The 18,106-nt window shown below is 41.3% G+C and overlaps 1 protein-coding gene across 2 annotated transcripts in view; it reads left to right on the top strand.

Moving 5' to 3' along the window:
• The first annotated feature begins 9,880 nt into the window (after positions 1 to 9,880).
• The window catches only part of SHISA9 (shisa family member 9), a 174,510-nt gene continuing 166,284 nt past the window's right edge, over positions 9,881 to 18,106 (top strand). The window contains exons 1-2 of one of the 2 annotated variants that reach the window (XM_027655087.1): positions 9,881 to 9,977; positions 10,943 to 11,548. In XM_027655087.1, coding sequence (XP_027510888.1) covers positions 11,025 to 11,548 — 524 coding nt within the window. In that variant the 5' untranslated portion in view covers positions 9,881 to 9,977; positions 10,943 to 11,024. Of the gene's footprint in view, positions 9,978 to 10,742; positions 11,549 to 18,106 lie in introns of those variants that run through there. The other variant, XM_027655086.1, reaches the window with a different exon arrangement.

The raw sequence follows: 18,106 nt of genomic DNA on the forward strand, positions 1-18,106 counted from the left end.
AAATCCTTTTTATGTGGTATCTTGGCATGAATGAAAGTAATTTTTTCAGGGAAAAGGTACATTACATCAATAACTGCAATACAAGGCTTTGGTGTTTAGGCTTAGACTTTCAAGGGGTGTCTCCTTACTCCCATTTCACGATGAGTTCCATAACTCAAAACGCTTTCAGAGTGACCTTTTGAGTGGCAGATGCCATAAGAATTATATTGTATTCCAGTGAAAACCTTGAAGAAAGGCCTTGAATGTTAACAAGTAATCACTGACTGGAGAGCCAGTGGAGTACATCGAGTGTTGTAGTACTCATACTTCTCCCCCTTCAGTTTTGAAGAGCAAAGTGAAGTCCAAATGATTCACATTTAGGATTTCTGAGACAACTGTAAGCAAGATGATATTCTACTCACCAAAGAACCTCTCCTTTCTTTTTCTCTCCTTCCTTATATTAGTCTGGAGAAGCTTATTCCTCTCTTATTGTTTCTGTTAAGTAAATAAAACAAAAAATTCAAAAAACAAACCAGCAAAAAAACCCACCCCAAAACAAACCAAAACCCACCCAAAAGCAACAGTGAAAAGAAATCCGGGACAAGTTCTTCTTATGCTGAGAAGCTCTAATTTGGTTCTGGTTAAATTTGGTTAATCAGATTTCTGCAGCTCAAGCAAATAAAGAGTGAAATTCACCCTGGCTGAAAGGGGGCCTGGCCCTGTTTAGATCCATTAGAATTTCATCTACTAATAGTCTTCCAGTAATTACTATTTCATCCAGCTTTTGAAGTGCAGCTGTTTTGGAAGCATCCAGGTATATAAACAGATAGAGTATTTCAGTAGCTGAAACACATTCAAAATTAATTTCCCAGTGGAAACACTGAATAAGAGGTTTATAAGCTGTGGGGACTGGTGTCTGCTTTCCCCACAACAACAGTTCTTCCACTTCCTCTTGAGAATCCCTGGTTCTATTTGTGCAGGTGAAAGATCAGCACCTTGTCAATACCAAGGACACAAAGTAGTGTAAAATGCAATGACATTCTTGGGCAATGCAACTGGGGAGAATCTGTACATTCAAAATAGAAATGCTTACTATTTGAAACTTAGTAAATATCTCGAGAGAGATTTTGTGAATCAATGAGATTGCTATTAGTTTTCACACCTTTCCTGTGAGAAAAGAGAATTGCAATATTTCTGGGTTCTTACATAACCTAGTCTAGCAAGTATTTATCTCATCATATAGATAAAAAAACCCCAAACCCCTCATCCTTAAATAAATCTTATATAAATAGAAAAAGTGCAAGTTAGAAGTTAACTTCAAGGGCTTTCTGCTTGATCTTCTGAATAATAAATCTCACCTGAACAAATATAATAATACCATTCTGGCTAAAACTTGTCTATGATGACTGAGCAGACAGATATATAAAATATTTTTTTCCCAAGAAGGAGAACTCACCTTTATTTATCAGCTAGGGTTTAGGGGAGGGTTTTTTTCAAGAGAATAATAGGCTGTATGAATGTCATTTCTGAAAAAATTCGTGCACCTCTCATACAGTTTAGACTAAATAAAAGTAAAGTAAATCAAAGTAAAGAGAGCATTTTGTGGTTTCTGCAAGTAAATTTGTAAAGACCAACAAGACTCAACAGATTTTTAGGACAAAATCATAAACTTGTTGTGGTGAACACCATGATGTGTGGGGGAGGAGGGAGAAGTGCCAGCTGGATCCATCATCTATCTTGGCATTTATACTGTGTTCATCACCATGGTATCAAAACACCTTTACAAGCTCTAAGTGTAATCACAGTAAAGGATCTCTAGTTTCTCCTCATGTCCTAGGAGGGATGGCTTTGTTGTTGTTATCATCGTTGTTATTATTATTATTATTAAATAGGTGGGGGGAAAGAAAGGATTTTACATTCTATTTGTAAGGAAGTGAATTTGTAATTGTTTCAATATCCTCAGGGAATCAACTTCACAGCTGTATATGAGTTGCCAAGAAGATTATATCTGTCCATGGTATAGAGATGACTCTTCCCTTGTCCCAGAGCATTCCAGCTGTAGTGAAGGGTCATGAAGTCAGTGAGAAAGAGCCCTTATCCTCTTCACTGTCAGGGCACAGAGAAGTTGCTCAGGATGGATGTGGGCAGGAAGGTACAAACAAGAGTTGTTGGATCCCTATCCCATCCCTATCCCTGTGCCAGCAGAACATGCCTCCTTTGGGCTTCCAGAGACTGATGCACTGGATGACCAGAGAGCTTGGTAAATACATTTTCAGCAACATACAGCTGGTCTGCACAGGACTCTAAAGGTGCATAGTATGTGAAAACATTAATTCCTTAAATATTTCTACATTCTCTAATATAATAAACATCACAATGTGGCCTTTGTTGGTTTTGTCTTGACCTTTTCCTTTATGGTTTTTCTTTTCTTTTCTTTAATGTTAGATTTTGGGTTTGCTTTCATTATGAATAACACGAGCATTATAAAAATTATCCCACTGAAACAAATGGAATCTTATGTCCTATAAAGAACATCTCAATGAGAATAAACTTACAAAATCTTGTTCCTTAGAGTGGACTCTTCACTGGTAGATTTCAATGGTAATATTCCTGTTAACACTAATGAGTCAAGACTTTGTCCTTTGCATACAGCTGTCAACAAGCAACTAATGAGAGCCAACAGACCTAACACTAAAATAATCCTTTGCAATGAGATGAAGAGGTTGAAAACTGGACCCAGGTTGAGGCTTTACATGAAGGATCTATTTCTGATCTTGCTGTGCAAGTGTTTTAGTGTTTTGGGTTTTTTGACTTGAGCTAAACATTATGACTGAAACAAGTGAGATAACTGGTATTAGAGTTATCTGTTCTTTTTCACTTATGGCCATTGTATGTGTTGAAATACTTGCATTGTTTGTGTAGGAAAGTGATCCTATTGTTCAGCCATCTAAATTGTCTGTTTGGTCATCATATTGTCAGGGCTCACTTCAACTGTTCTAGTTTGCATAGAAATTATATGCCATTTCCTTTAAATTTTCTTATTTTTTCTTTTTAAAGAAGATCAATCACTATATTCACAGGGAGAAATTGTTAAACTGGAAAATCCTATTTAAGAGTTCAAGGTGTATAGAAATTACAAAATTGACTTTAAAGAGGCCAGCTTTCTGTCAGGTGTGTGGGAGTGAGTGACAGACTAATTCCCACACACCCAAGAAAATTTTGAATTGTCCTTTTACTAAGTATTCTGCTACAACCAGCCCTATATATATGTGTATATATATAAAAGTAAGTATATATAAAAATAGGTATGTGTATATAAATATATAAGTAGATATAAATATAGAAGAATACATGTATAATAAATATAATTTTTATATATATATATACACAATTTCCATATTACACAGAAGTATTCCTTTTGAAGCTTCTTTACATTTTACTCCAAAGTAACTTGGCTATTTAAATTACAGATTAAATAATCCATTATGAAAACTGTACTCTCTGATGCCAGTGTTTTGAATCAAAAAATGTGTTTTACCTTATTGTACTCTGTAATAATCTCCTATATCTGCGTTAGGGAGCAGATATCCTAAATATGTTATTAGCATTAGATTATATTTAGCATATTAGATATAATCTGCTGGTTTAAGTAAACACTGCAACGAAAAGATACCACTGGAATCTGCTGTCAGCATCTTTTTGCACCACTTCTTAAGACTCCCTAATGTGCATTTCACATTACAGTTAAAATCCCTTTATTTGTCCTATTATTTACCCAGCTGTGGGATCACTGCACTTTCACAATAATAAAAAACCTCTAGGCACATAAATGTTATAAAACCACAAAAAAAATATCAAAAATACGCTACTACACATTATTTACTCCAAGCATTAACTTTTCAGTTTAGTATTGACTTGATGCAAAGAGCAGGGAAACTAGATTGATGCCTTTTCATTCAGAGGGTATTACAGAATAGCTAGAGAGATGTTCTAGATAGATATTCCAATTCTGTAGGTATAAAAGAGTTGCACTGTGCTGAGAAATATCAGTGATGAATGCTGTTATCATAATCAGAATGCTCTCTAGAAAGAAAACATAAGGAATCATAAGGAATGGCAGTTACTCTTCCACCTTGGAACCTTCATGGGTTTTTAACCACCTGCCAGGATACCTGGTTGATAGATTGTTCCTTCCCACTGGCTCTCATGCTGAAGGACAGAGAAGCAAATCCCTCTGGAGGCAGCTTAGTACTGCTCTTTACATTTGGCTGTCAAGTGGAGTCAGGAAGGGGCAGTCGCTGCCATCTGCCTAAAAGCGTGGTCTGGAACCTGTGTTGGTATTTGTGCACATCAACAGTTTTCCAGCATATGTACCTAAATTTAGTTTCTGAATTCGTTACTGGGCTTTCAAATATGTGACCTGGTTTCCAGAAGTACTGACCACTCAGACATCTGGTGATTTCATGTAAGCTGTGATTATTCAGCATCTCTTGAGCAAAATCACTCAGTGCAGTTTCCTGTGTAAAGACAGTTGTTGAATTTAATACATAGTGAGTTGGTCTGTGGATGTTTAACCTTTGGCAACCACATTTGATGCTCTTGTCCAGGCATTGTAATAACACAAGTGAATCTGATAGCCACCTGAAAACTGGTGACAGCATCACCTGACAGTGATAGCAATGTCACAGAATTAAAGAGGAATCACAGAACTCAGACTGTTATCACTTTGTACCTCTTATTTAATCTGTCTTGTGACTTACCATTTTAAAATCCTGAGCATCTTCTAACAGTTAGCATCCTTTAAAAATGGAACTGTCAGAGAAATTTTCTTATTCATAAATCTGAAAGTTCCTACATCTATATATTAGTACTATATGTAAGGCTAAAAATAAATCAAGCTGTGGATGGGCATGTTGTGACAATGATGCAGAGAGACATCATTAAAGCTTATTATCAGGGAAGCACACTAAAAAGGTCTAATTTTCAGTAAGAACTTTTGATTTTGGTTGCTTGACAGTACATTTTGGAAGACATGCAAAATATATGGTGGCTAAAATATTTTGTTAGTTAAGTAGTACAGCAACTTTACATTTCTGTGAAGAGCAAATTCTTCCCTTCTGAGGTTTACAGCTCACTTCTATAGCCCTTGAGGGTTATTAGTGCTAAAACTGGCAGACTTTAACTGACTCATTAATTTGACTTCTTGTTCTCTCTTCCATCCAAGGATGTTCCAGGCCTGAGGAATGCACATTCTAGACTAAACTTGTTTACCTCTTTATCTCAGTTACTGAGCAGTTTTAGAAGAGGAATTGGTTAGATGAGCTCCTCAGTTGTTCTAACGTATGCCAGTCAGACAGCAGAGGATCAGAAAATTTTCTCTGCTATGTCCTCTTCTGTGTCTAAGCACAGCTTCTCTATGCTCAGATACAATATACAGCCTATTATACTCCCTTTAACCTTGACAATTTTTAATGCTATTTTAGGCCTGCTTAGAAAGACTTTCTTTCTGCTTTGAAAAGCTGAACTCATGGGAACAAAGGTGGTTTGGTTTTCAGTTGGAAGGATCCAAAAGCACTTCCAATTTTTTTGATCCTTTGTAGCCTTTTTTTCTTCTTTTTTTTTTTGTTAACAAGACAAAGATTTTGTTGGCACGACTTTGGAATGAGCTGCAGAGCCTTCTCTGTCAGCTGCAGTAATCCTCAGACACCTGGCCAATCACTCCAGATCTAAATTCCATGACAGTCTAATTTATAACAAGCAGAAACGTACCTTGTTCACAGGTACTTGCAATACTGTTACCATTCAAAAGTAACATCAGTTTTGCCAAAGAGAGAACCTGACTGGCAGCTCTCCTTGTTCCAAATCAAAGCAAGAGCTGTGCAACAGGTGAACCCGAGGGCACAACTCATTTTTCAGCTGTACTGCTGGAAGCTGCTTTGGACAGGTTGGCACTTTCTTCCAGTGCTGTATACTGAAGACATTTGCAGTATACATGTATTTCCTATTGCAAGTACTCCAGTTACCTTCTAAATTTATCTGAATTTTTCTGAAATTCCTTTGAATTAAAGTGAAGCTAAAAAGAACTCTCAGGATTTCATGAAGTCCACTCCAAATCTGGGTGCTGTCACTTCCTGCCTCAAACTCAAGCCATGTAATTACTACAGTTTTGGTTTCACAAGAAGACTGTAGGGAAAATATTAGGTTATAAAGGTGATTTCTACATTATAGAATTGCAATAAATTATATTCCTCCTCAGTGAGCCATAAAAAAGAAGTCTCTCATGGTTTTTTATTCATGCAGTACCTCCTGGCTCATTAAGATCTCTTGATGGTGATCCCTTTGTTACGTGCAATGTATATTTTTTCAGACCTGATGACAATAACTAAAAAATGCTCAACGTCTGTGAGATGTTCCTGTTAAAGTTTCTGTGCATTAATAAATATATAAAATCAAGCTCCTTCTGTCCTAGCCTGAATGTGCATCTTTTTTAATGAAAAGGGAAGTGTTAGTTTAAAAGACGTGTGCTCAGCAATTATAAGAGGAGAAGTATATTTAGTGTCAACACAGTGCAGGTTGGGATTTCACACGTTGCTGCACTGATATGATATTAATGATTGCAGTTACTGGTTAAAGGAACAAATCCTTTTGAAGTGTTCTCTGTGTAACTAAAAGCAAGGTCTAAAACAAAATGCATTTTGACCATTCAGCAAGACTAATACCAGTGGGAGAGAATACCCCTCACTGAGCAATGTCAGAACTTGGGAGAAGCAAATGGGGCTGTCTGGTGTATGCTAATTCAAGAACGTAGAGTTGTCCAAAGCAAACTTCTGTATTGTGTAATTCAGGACTGTTTACAATATTTGTAAATCATGGGACTGTATTTATAAACATAAAGATGTTTGTAGCCTCCTTGTTTAAACACATTTTGCTTCCTTAACTCATGTTTGCTAAGATACCTTTTATTCTTGAACAGCGGACACCTTCTAACATTTACCTGTGCTTTTACAGACTAGTGATTGCAGCCCTGCTGCCAGTTGGTCTGCTGAGGTAGAATCATCACCTCTTTTGTATTCCACTGGCAATACATTTTGTATCTATACATCCAGACATGCCACTTCAGTAGGAAAATACTACCAAAGAAGCAGACATTGACTGCTTCATTCCAGTTTCCACATGACATTTCTTATCACAAAATACCTTTCACATCAATACTGTCTGAGATCAGGCCTGTCTGGCTGCTTTTTTTGACAGATTCTCACAGCTCTGGAATGTCTGTTAATAATAATGATTGAGCTATATGGCATTTCTTGGGAATTAATGATTGGCTACAAAGCTCCATTGAGTCAGTGCTCAGCAAAGGACTACTTTCTCTAGCAGGTAGTCAGTCCCAGAGAAATACTCAAAGGTTATCAACATTGCTACTATTTAAAAAAAAAAAAAGGAATTAAAATTAAATATAGAATTTGGAACATAATAATTGCAATTGCTTTGCTCTGTATATTCTAATTGTTCTATACTCTTCAGATTTGTCATCACCTCAATGTTCAAGTTAACTCATTAACTTTCTCTCCTAATTTCACTCCTTTTCAAACTCTCTTACTTACGTAAAAACACCCCTGCAAGAATCAGTTCTAAGACTATGTACAATTCCACACAGAATTCAATATATAGAGTATGAGTCTATATGCATTTATATAACTGCCATGTGAGATGAGTACACGTTGCTACAGAATTTGCCAGAAAAAAGTGCTTGTTTTCTATCTTAAATCTGAACAACAAGCATTGCCATTGATTCATATTGTTTTGGTGAAAACAAGTCAAAGAAATTAGAGAAAAAAAGATAATAAGAATTTTGTATAATGTTGGTGCCTAAAAGAATTTCACTTAATTAAATGGATGTGCACTTGAGTAAAGACAACTCTGCAAGTTCTACTTGAAACATTCACTCTCTCAGTTGTTTCAGAGGCAAAATACATTCCTTATGGGATAAATCTGTAGAAAAGTAGGTAATTATTACTTACCTTAAAGCAATGTTAAAGGGAGAGGTCTTGAAATTCTTCAAGTCTTGAAAGTGATGATTATGGTGCTAAACTGGGAAATCTTTCATGTTTCTCAACTTCTTAGACACAACGAAAATAAATGAGACATTTATTGACTGACTTAATGGAGAAAAACTTCATAACATCATGCAATAACCCAAGATATGTCTCAGTACTGTGTGTAATACACATTTCTCTCAACTAGTTTTCTTGTTTCCATTATTATAATTAATGGGTTTATGTTTTGATCAAGCAGGTGTTCTTAAAACTACATGTTATGAAGCCATTAAAACACAAAACTGCAGGTCTGGTAAAAAGGGTTTGTGCCCTGGTCTAGAACAACTCCAGTTCATTATTAGAATTTTAAGATATGGTACAGCTAACAATAACTTCACTGCTAATACAACTAGCAGGCTCAGAGAGCTCAACCACTAAAGTAACATATTATTAGGGATAGCATGATTTTTGGGTTCCGCAGGTCTGATCCAAAGTCTCTTGGTGCCATAGGAAATATTTTTTTCCAAGGAGCTTTAATCACCCTCATGTTTTTCCCAAGCACGTCACTTAGGGTCGAATTCTGATCTCATGGACCTGAATCCCACAGATGTTAGGCTCTAGCCTAAATCCTTTGGGCTTCTTTTTTATATGAGGATTCTTAAGGAAAGCCCCAGGAACTTAGGGAAACAAGAAACTTGTACCATATTTAGTCAGGATTAATCACCCATAAAATAAATCGGTTTTTGATGTTATTATTTCCACACATGTATAGTACTAATCATGCAAAATATTTAAGCAGCTTTTTAGCCATCAAATCAACAGGGGAACTTGCATAATCTTAAGCGCCTGACAGGACTGGACCTGAAATGTCTCTAGATGCAATAATAAGTAAGGAAAAGATTCATTTTTTTCCAGTATTTTCAGCACTAACTGCATCACAAAGTGTTAAATAATAAATAATAGCAGAGAGAAGTATACACGAGGGAGGAATGATATGATTTCAGAGGAGACTTGAAAGGGGATGTTGATGAGGTGGAGGTTTTAAGAATTAAATATTAAAAGCCAAAAAGGCTGGTTTTGGCTGGGGCTGATTGTTTTTCTCTGCTGAGAAATAAAGGGGCTTTCTAACCTACCTCCTGGACAAAGATGCAAGGCTTACTGTCAAACTGTTCAGTGGAATCATCACTGTACTTAGAGTCTATTTTTAAGAGAAGGCAAAGGATCGCAATTAGCTAACTACAGCCCTCTCCGATTCCAAACGTCTGCTTTGTCCTCTGCCTCACCTTTCTGTTTATTTACCGCCTAACAACTCCACACGGACTTGGCCGAAGTTCCTGAAGAGCGCCAGCGATACAGTGGGAGAGGGAAGGTGGGCTGGCATTGCAGAGCCCCAGCACAGCAGCCCCTTCCCCAGGGACCACAGCAGCCCGCAAGGCCGCAGCAAGGCAGCCACAGACATGCCCCGGGGAGAAGGGAAGCTGCTTCCAGCACCAGCCCACACTGTTAAATCACGCCATAAAGGGCTTATTTCCTACATTTGGTGGCAGCATAGTATTCAGGATAATATTATTGCTACTTGCACAGGTTACTGCCAAACCAAAAGGCAGAGATGACAGAGTTAAATAACAGGGATGGAGAGTGAATCACTAAAAAGTCTTTCTCAGAGTCAGTTCTCTGTTTGGGGGAAGTTATTCCAGTTCCGTGTCTCGCAAACAATCCGCAGCTTCGCCGTGTCCTCCGGAACCAGCCGACTGACATTATAGAGAGATTTTTAAATAAATGATGTGCAGGGGCAGCTCATGTTTAACAGACAAAGCCCCGCGCGGCTGCAGGCAGTGCGAGCACCGCCGTACCTGTGCTGGGCGCGCCGGGGCGAGGGCAGCGCCCGCTCCCGCCCGGGGGTAGCGGAGGTGCGGCCCCATGGACCCCGCTCCGCCCGCAGCACCTGCCTTTGCCTCGCAGGTGAGTGGATCTCCGGGGACCGCTCGGAGAGGAGTTACCGGGGAAGGAGCGCTCTACTCATCGGGAGAGGGACGCGCCGCTCTCCTCCCGCGGAGCTGCCCCGGGCTCGCCCGAGGAGCCCACCCCTCCCTGCCCGGGCTGCCCTGACCCCCCGAGCGCGGGGCGGGCGGAGGGACGGGACGAGGAGGCGCTCCCGCGCTGTGGGAGACGCACCTGTGGGGAGCGGGAAGTGTCTTATGTAAGGGATGGCGGGGAGCGGGGCCGAGCCGGGGGTCGGCTCTGCGGCGGGGGGAAAGCCCCACAGCGGGGCTGGGAGAGAGGGAGGGAAGGAAGGAAGGAGGGAGAGGAGCCCGGCAGGAGGACGGGCGGGCGCGCAGCGGGCTGGGCTCGCCGGGCTGCACCGCGCTCTCCCTCACGGCGCATCTCCCCTTCCTTCCCGCCGGCTGGATGCCGCGGCGAGCCCGTCCAGCCCCCCGCGCCCTGCCCTGGCAGCCCGGCCCCGGGCGGGGCTCGGCGGCTCTCTGAGGGAGTTGTGCGAGGGACCGCGCCGGGCTGCGCGGGGGAGCGGGCGGTGGGTGCTCCGGGCAGCGCGGGGAGGCTCCTCGCTCGCCCTCTCGCCATCTCCCCGCCCCTGCAGCGCCCTCGCCTCAGCCCTCCCGCTGGCGGCCCCTCCACGCCCCTCTCGCCAGCCCGGCGCGGTGCCCCGCACGCCGCCGCCACCTCCACCCCTCGGTCCTCCTCCTCCTCCTCCTCCTCCTTCTCCTCCCCCTCCCGCGCTCCCTCTCACGCGCGCTCCGCTCCACAAGTGCCGCGCGGTCGCTCCCCGGGAGCGCAGCGGGGACGGGCTGCGGACCCTGCGCGGGGGCGGCGGACCCTGCCCGGCCCGTCCGGGGCTGTCCGTGGTGCTGGAGGCGAGCGCGGGCTGAGCGGCCGCCCGGCCCCTGACGGAGCCCCTTTATGTTCAGCTCCTGGCGCAGCGCAGCATCCAGCAGCTCGAGCGGCGGCGGCGGCGGCAGCAGCATCGCTGAGCCGGGGCTGGGAGGCAGAATGGAAGGCTTTATTCGGCTGCTCTTCGGCTACTTGGTGGCGGACCTTCTCACGCTGGTGTGTCGGGCTCAGGAGAAAGCTGGCCAGCAGCTGGGGAGCTTTGTGGTGCTCTCGGGAGGAAACCACTCCAGCCTCGGGGAACAGCTGGACCCCTCCGAGCCACCTCCCACCCCAGACTTCTGCAGGGGCTACTTTGACGTGATGGGGCAATGGGACCCCCCCTTTAACTGCAGCTCGGGGGAGTTCATCTTCTGCTGTGGCACTTGTGGCTTCAGGTTTTGCTGCAAGTTCAAGAAGACAAGGCTGGATCAAAGCACCTGCACGAACTATGAGACACCATTGTGGATGAACACTGGGAAGCCTCCTTCCCGCATAGACGACCCTCTGCATGACCCTACCAGGGATAAAACCAACCTCATTGTCTACATCATCTGTGGGGTTGTAGCAGTCATGGTGCTGGTGGGGATCTTCACCAAACTAGGGCTGGAGAAGGCACACAGACCCCAGCGGGAGCACATGTCCAGGTAAGGCTGAGTCCCAGGCAGCAGGGTCCCCTTCCCCCCTACCTCCTGCCCAACCCCTAGAGAGGAGAGAGGAGCCCGTGTGTTCCTGGGAGACAAACAGCTCCTGCCAGGCAGCTGCATTCCCCTGCAAGGCGACCGACAGAGACCAACTTTGCTAAGCAGAGCTCCTGTGGTTCCCCCAGCCCAGGTTATCAAAGTATGTGCATTTGAGGAAGACTAGGAATAATTGTGGAGTCTGCACAGACAGTAGTGCATTTTTATCTGCAGTGCCTGACCCTCTCCCCAACAAGATCCAGCAAGTGTTCCCGGATATACTGTGCGTGAATAGAAAACCAAAAAAAAATTCTGAAACCAGCAACACTGAATTATAGAAAGGCTGATGGGTTCCCTCTTCCAACTGTTTCAAAGCTTGGAAAATGTTTTTACTTCTCAACAGAAGGATGTAAACAAATGCCATCTCACCCTCCCTCTCCAGCTGCAAAATGTTTTTTGGCAGGACCTTCCCTACTCCCCCAGCCCTTGCAAGTGTGTGAGCTATTTGTAAAATTTCTAAGCTGTGAAAATGAGTCAGGGTGGAAGGGAAGAGGAAGACACAAAAAGGAAAAGCTATTGTAGAATTTCTTACCATTTTTTCAGTTACTGTTGAGAGGTAAAAAATGGAATATGAAAGTCTTGTCTCATCCATGTGTGCGTGTGTTATAACTCTGCATCCACGGTGTAATGGCTGGATTATATCAAAGAGAACCTCCCCCACCTAGAGTTAGACATGCTGTGTACCATCTACTCCAGATCCTGGCTGCCTAGTGGTGGATAAGCAGGTGGGCAACTCGGGACAGAGCCCAATGGCTTTAACAACATATTCCAAACCCAGATTGTCACAGCAGTTCAAAATCAAGGCATAACACATTTGTCAAGTTTGCAGCCTGTCTGATTCTTTATGCTAATCCCAGGCACATGAAAGTAAAGCAGATGGGAGAAAGGCATTAAAAAAGGCAAACAGCTCCATTAAAGAGTCTAAATAGATCCCAGCATATTGGGCAACTTTAGTGATGAAATGCAATGAAAGGATACCTTCTACTGGACATGCAGTGTGATAGAAAGCTTCCTCTTGCCCTGACTACTCTTGGTGTAGCTCACAACCTTTAAAGCTTAGATGAAGAGTCATCTTTGAAAGACAGTCCAAGAGATCAACTCAACACCTGGAGCCTTATTTTTTACTGAAGTTTCTGCGTGACTTTTTGATTAACTACTTGTCTTGAAATGAACAGAGAAAGTCACAGAAATACTCCTGCAAATGCACCACCAGTTCACGAGCTATTAATTGCTATTTATAAACTGGCTGATATGGATACGCTTTTACTACCGAGGAAAAAAGCACACTGCAGAAATTTTAGTCAACACCGTGTGTCAGTGACACTTCTGCAAAGATGTTTTTTGTTGAGCAAGGTATGATAAACCCTTAGACATTTAGAATATTCTCAACAACTAAATTGAGAAAAAGCATACAAAGGTCCCAATTTATTTTTTAAATACTACTCTTAAACTACAGAGATTTTTTGGCAAAAGCTCTCCCTCGCTTCAGCCTCTCTCTGTAGTGTCTTCGTGCAGACAAAAAAGCAGGGCTTGTAAGAGTCACAAAAACCAGGACAGAGTGAAGTTGTAGCCATCCCTGCTTCTTATGGCTTAAATAGGTCCTGTTTCTATGAGTAGAAATATTTGCTACCTAAAGTACAGGTGTGAAATATTCTGAAAGGATATTCTGTCTTAGTTTCTGGAAATAGAATTACGGGGGACTGGAAAATCATTCAAGTCATTCTGATGTCCTTCAGTCATGTACACTGAAGATTAGGTTTCTTGGAGTAGTTCTTAGAAAAGGTCCTCTGTTACCCTGATTACTTAACAGTATCTGCGATCTCGTACTTTTCTTGCCATGAAAATGTTCAAGTCAGGATTATATAGAAACTTGGAAAGTCATGATCACATGGAAAAACAGTCACCCACTCAGCACACATAATAGCTAGTCATGTTCTGAAAAAGCAGCGCTACAGGATTTTTTTTTTTAAAAGTTCTCACACTCCTATTACAGCTGTGGGGTGGGTTTACCATTAATTTGAAAAGGAATTAAGTTCTTAAATCCCTTTGGCAATCTACAAATGTATTCATTGAGTGAAGAGTTGAAGTAACCTCTTAGTCCTCAAATGTGCGTTTAACTAAAACATTTAATCCTAGCTCATTTTACACTATTAATGTCCTGAAAAACAAGCTACAATGCTTAAGAAATAATTTACCTGTTCAAATATTTAACAGCACCAACAATTAATATAATATGCACCCTATATTCATATTCACCTTCTTTTATAACATTCATCACTGCAATATTGAAAAAAAACCCCCCAAAATAACACATATGAGGTTTTTTTCTGTGCTGAACCTTATTAATAAGCAGAAGTATAATGTGTCAAGAGTGTCAGGTAGGCCAAAGTAAAAGTACTAAGTGTTACTCCATTTTGGCTGGCAGCAAGAAACACACAGATGCTGATTTGTCATCTGTTTCCTTAGCTAAGATTGTCTCCTTTCCCTTCCCTAGCCAATGGCAACATGAAACACTTGAATTCTCTTCATTTCTGTGAACAAGTTCACCTCTCAAAGGGATGGTTCTGCTTATAAAAAAAGACAATGCATCATGGAAACGGATTTTTTTTGGGGGGTTGATTTTTTTAAGAAAAGTGAACAGAAGAATAAAACTGGTGTAAGTTATATATTTCCATTTTTGATTTACTAAAAGTATTTAAAAATATGAAGAGAGACCTCACACATGGGAATAAGAACACTGACTTATAAATAGGGAGCAAAACTGTGCCACACTTATTAATTCCTTGCATTATTTCATTCTCCAGTCAGCAGATCTGCTGTTGAAGTAAGACACTGGTGTGTGTACGAGTGGTACAATGTTAGTAAAGGAAACTTCACAGTCTTGCTGAACATAGTTTCTATACACCTGCCTTTCACTAATTTTTTTTTTTTACTACTGTACCAAAACAAACCAAGAACAGTCCATTAACGTCACTGAGTTTTCCTGAAATATTTGACAATGGAAAAAGCATTGGAGGAATGCATCTATTTAGTGAAAACAATCCATAGGAAAAAAATTTCTATTGGACAAGTTTGTTTAGGAAAAAAAGAGTCAAGATTTGTCCTTTTTTAAAGACAGCTTTGTTACTTCCTTCTGTTTTGAGAAAAAAGGCCAGGTGTGGCACTGTTGACATTTCCTTCTCCTCAGATCAGTGCCTTTCAGTCAAACACCCCGACTGTTGGCATGGAACTGTAAATCTGGAAGAGGAAAATGGAGAGGGGAGTTTTGCAGCATTAACTCTGCAATGAGTATTTCCTTTCAGACATCGTACCATAATGTTTTGTTTATATCATTCTCCTCATTTTTAAATTTGTTACTTGACATTAGAAGGAGCTAAATACTCCCTTCAGCTACAGTGTCCAACAACTAAGCAGTAACAGTGGTATCCAAACAGAGGAACTGTTCCTTTTCCCTCCTGTTTTCTAGGAGAGTAAGGCAATCAGATGGTGTGTGCAGGCAGATATGGCCAAGGGAGTGAGTGTGGCAGTGTTGTGCATGAAAGGCCCCAGAATTGATCTGCCAGCTGAAGCAGATCTAGAAGCCCTGTTAGGCATATGAGGGCAGCACATTCTTGCTGCTTAAGACAACATCAGTGGGCCTTCCAGGCTCCACCAGTTAAAGTGGAAGAATCCTCTCTCAAAAATGAATAGAAGACAAAAAACCTTTACTTCTGTTTCACAGAGGAGATTTTTCTGTAAATAAAACTGCGACTTTGTCTTCTTCCCTAATCCTTGTGGAGAATGTGCAAACAAGCCAAGAACTGAAAGGACAATATTTACAATCATGCTCTACGCTACAGCTCCTGTTTTCTGAAGCAGTGCCTCTGACAGTGTGTGAGCAGCCTTCCAAATATTGGGAACCATCTCAGCTCTTTCTTCCTTCACAATGTGCTGAGCTCACGAGTGGTCTTTTGTTCAAAAGGTGTGTACCTGGGGCCAAAAATAGCCTGACTTGTCAAAATTCTGAATCCTATGTGTGAAATTATTTCCCTTATGGATTTTGACCCAGTTTTGGAGGCACAATATGACAAGTGACCTTTCATGAAATCACCTGTTTCAGCTTCTTCAAGCCTGTACTCATAAGGGAAATGCCTGGCTCCACATGCTTTATAACACCCCAAACCGTGATTATCTGTCCAAAAAGGAAAATCTTACGGCAAGGGAATTGCTGAAGTTTTGTGATACTTGGATAGTTCATGAACTCCTGTGTAGGCAACATTTCTCCACTTCAGTAATATTGCAATCAGTATCAACACACAGGATCTAATGATTTTGCTCCCTGATTTAGAAGGTTATCTTGCATTTTGCACTTCCTTAAAAAAACCCAAACATTCGGTATAGCAGAGATGTGGATAAAGACCCTCTATGTATATATAACTTTTCAATGGGATCCACTAACAATTTCTTCAGATAATGATCAAAATCTAAATGACTCTATTTAGGTGAGACAAATGCATGAAGGTATTATAACAGTCTGTTGGCCTACGATGAATTTTTCAAGGCAAACATCTATTCAAATATCTTGTCATGTACTGGAGCACAAGCCTCCCTTTATCCATTTCATTATATGGGCAAATCCCTAAAAGAACAGAATGCAGGTACAGCATTTCCTTTGTACTTCAGTGATACAAGCTGCTACACATTTTTAACTCTCCCTGAGATCAGTGGAGAACAAGGACAAGCTCTTAATTTTATGAGCTATTCTGCCCTGAGAAGATTGTACAACTTTGGCTAACACAGTATAAACATGGGTGCTGTGTTTTTAAAAATAGAACTTGGTGGTGAGTAGTTCCTCTTTTCTTAATAGAAGAAGGAGTTGGACAGCTAATTCCTTAGAACTCATTTGAAAAAAGCCACCCTAAAATGGTAGAAAATGTAGCATTTTTGTGGACAGGCAGTAGTTAATCTGCCATCACAAAGGGTGTTATTTAAAGTCTACAGAGAACAACATTTACCATCGGATCAAGGGGCAATGAGGAAAGCATTTCTGAAAACCCACTCCCACAAAATTTTAAAAACTATATTGGAGTTTGGAACTTCTATTTACTTTTCTTCCCTTCCCAGAAATGTGTCCAGCTGCCTCTGCAGTTAGAAGTAATGTTGATGTCAATAATTTTCTCTGTATAGAGACATATTTGCATAAATTGATGAGATATTTAATGTTTTTGGTCCCTACTTATTTTAAACTGTATTGCAATATAATGCTTTCTTTTTTCATCCTTTTACACATGTCTTTGTGAGATTTCTTCTGTTGAATTTTTATTATTCTGCTATGTAGGCCAGCTCTGCTATTTCTGCTGGATAAGCACTGCTTCAAATGGGAGCATTACTCTGATACCATTAATCATTTGGTTACTGTCTTCTGACCTTTTACAGTATCAACAGAGTATTCTGTAACATGTTGATCACAACTGTAACTAATATTTTAATAACATAATGCTAGACATAAACACAATGAAACATCAGTATTGCTCAGCTGTGTACCAAAGCTATTCCTGCAATCAGAAAGCAAGATCCAGCTCAGGATTCCTTTCTATAAATTAAATGAAGCTACTTTTTAATATTTAAAAGTACAGTGCTACTTGATCAAGAAATCATCATGTCACAGAAGTACAGTGGAGGAGCTAGATGGCATTTACCACGGCTTTCAACAGTGAATGTGCTTATTTTTATTTATTTCTTAGTTTATAAGCTAGTATTTCTTGATGCAGTATCTGGGACACTGTATATAATTTTGCAGAAAATTAAACTAAACTGGGCATAGTGCCCAGAAAATGTGTCCATGCCCTTAAAAAAATAGCTCAAGAGGTCTAAAAATTAAAGCTAGTGAAACACAAAGGAGGTAAATAATGGTCCATGATGCATTGACCTGAATAGAAAAGGCTTGCATTGAACCCTGAAGACACTGGTAACACACACTGTAGCTTTCCTTTGCCTTAGGCAGCAGGTTCTGCAGGTGGGCCAATGGTTTCCTGGGCACACAGCTCAGTGAGTGGCTCTGGGGCACACAGCTCAGTGAGTGGCTCTGGGGCACACAGTTCAGTGGGTGGCTCTGGGGCACACAGCTCAGGGCTAATGCTGCTCCTGCACAGGCCAGTGGCAAACCAGCACACAACCACAGACCGAGTTAGATGTTGCCGTGCTGAGAGTTACAGAGCTTAGAACTTAGTGACTCTGGATCTGCAGGGCTCATCCAGGGCTCACCCAGGGCTTATCTGTGTGCCTAAGAATGGACTAACACCTGACAGGACACTCGGCAGTGAAACAGGTCCTTAGAAAATACACCAGAGCAGGATGAGTCTGTCAGACACTGCCTGGAGCTCTGCAGACCGAGTCCACAACCAGCATCAGGGCCTGCCTTAACTTAGGAATCCTTTTGCTTGCTCTCTCTTTGCCAGTATAAAGCTTTCATCCTGTTTCTGAACT

This window comes from Corapipo altera, unplaced genomic scaffold (genome assembly GCF_003945725.1).
Source record: "Corapipo altera isolate COAL_440 unplaced genomic scaffold, ASM394572v1 98, whole genome shotgun sequence".
Classification (NCBI taxonomy): domain Eukaryota; kingdom Metazoa; phylum Chordata; class Aves; order Passeriformes; family Pipridae; genus Corapipo; species Corapipo altera.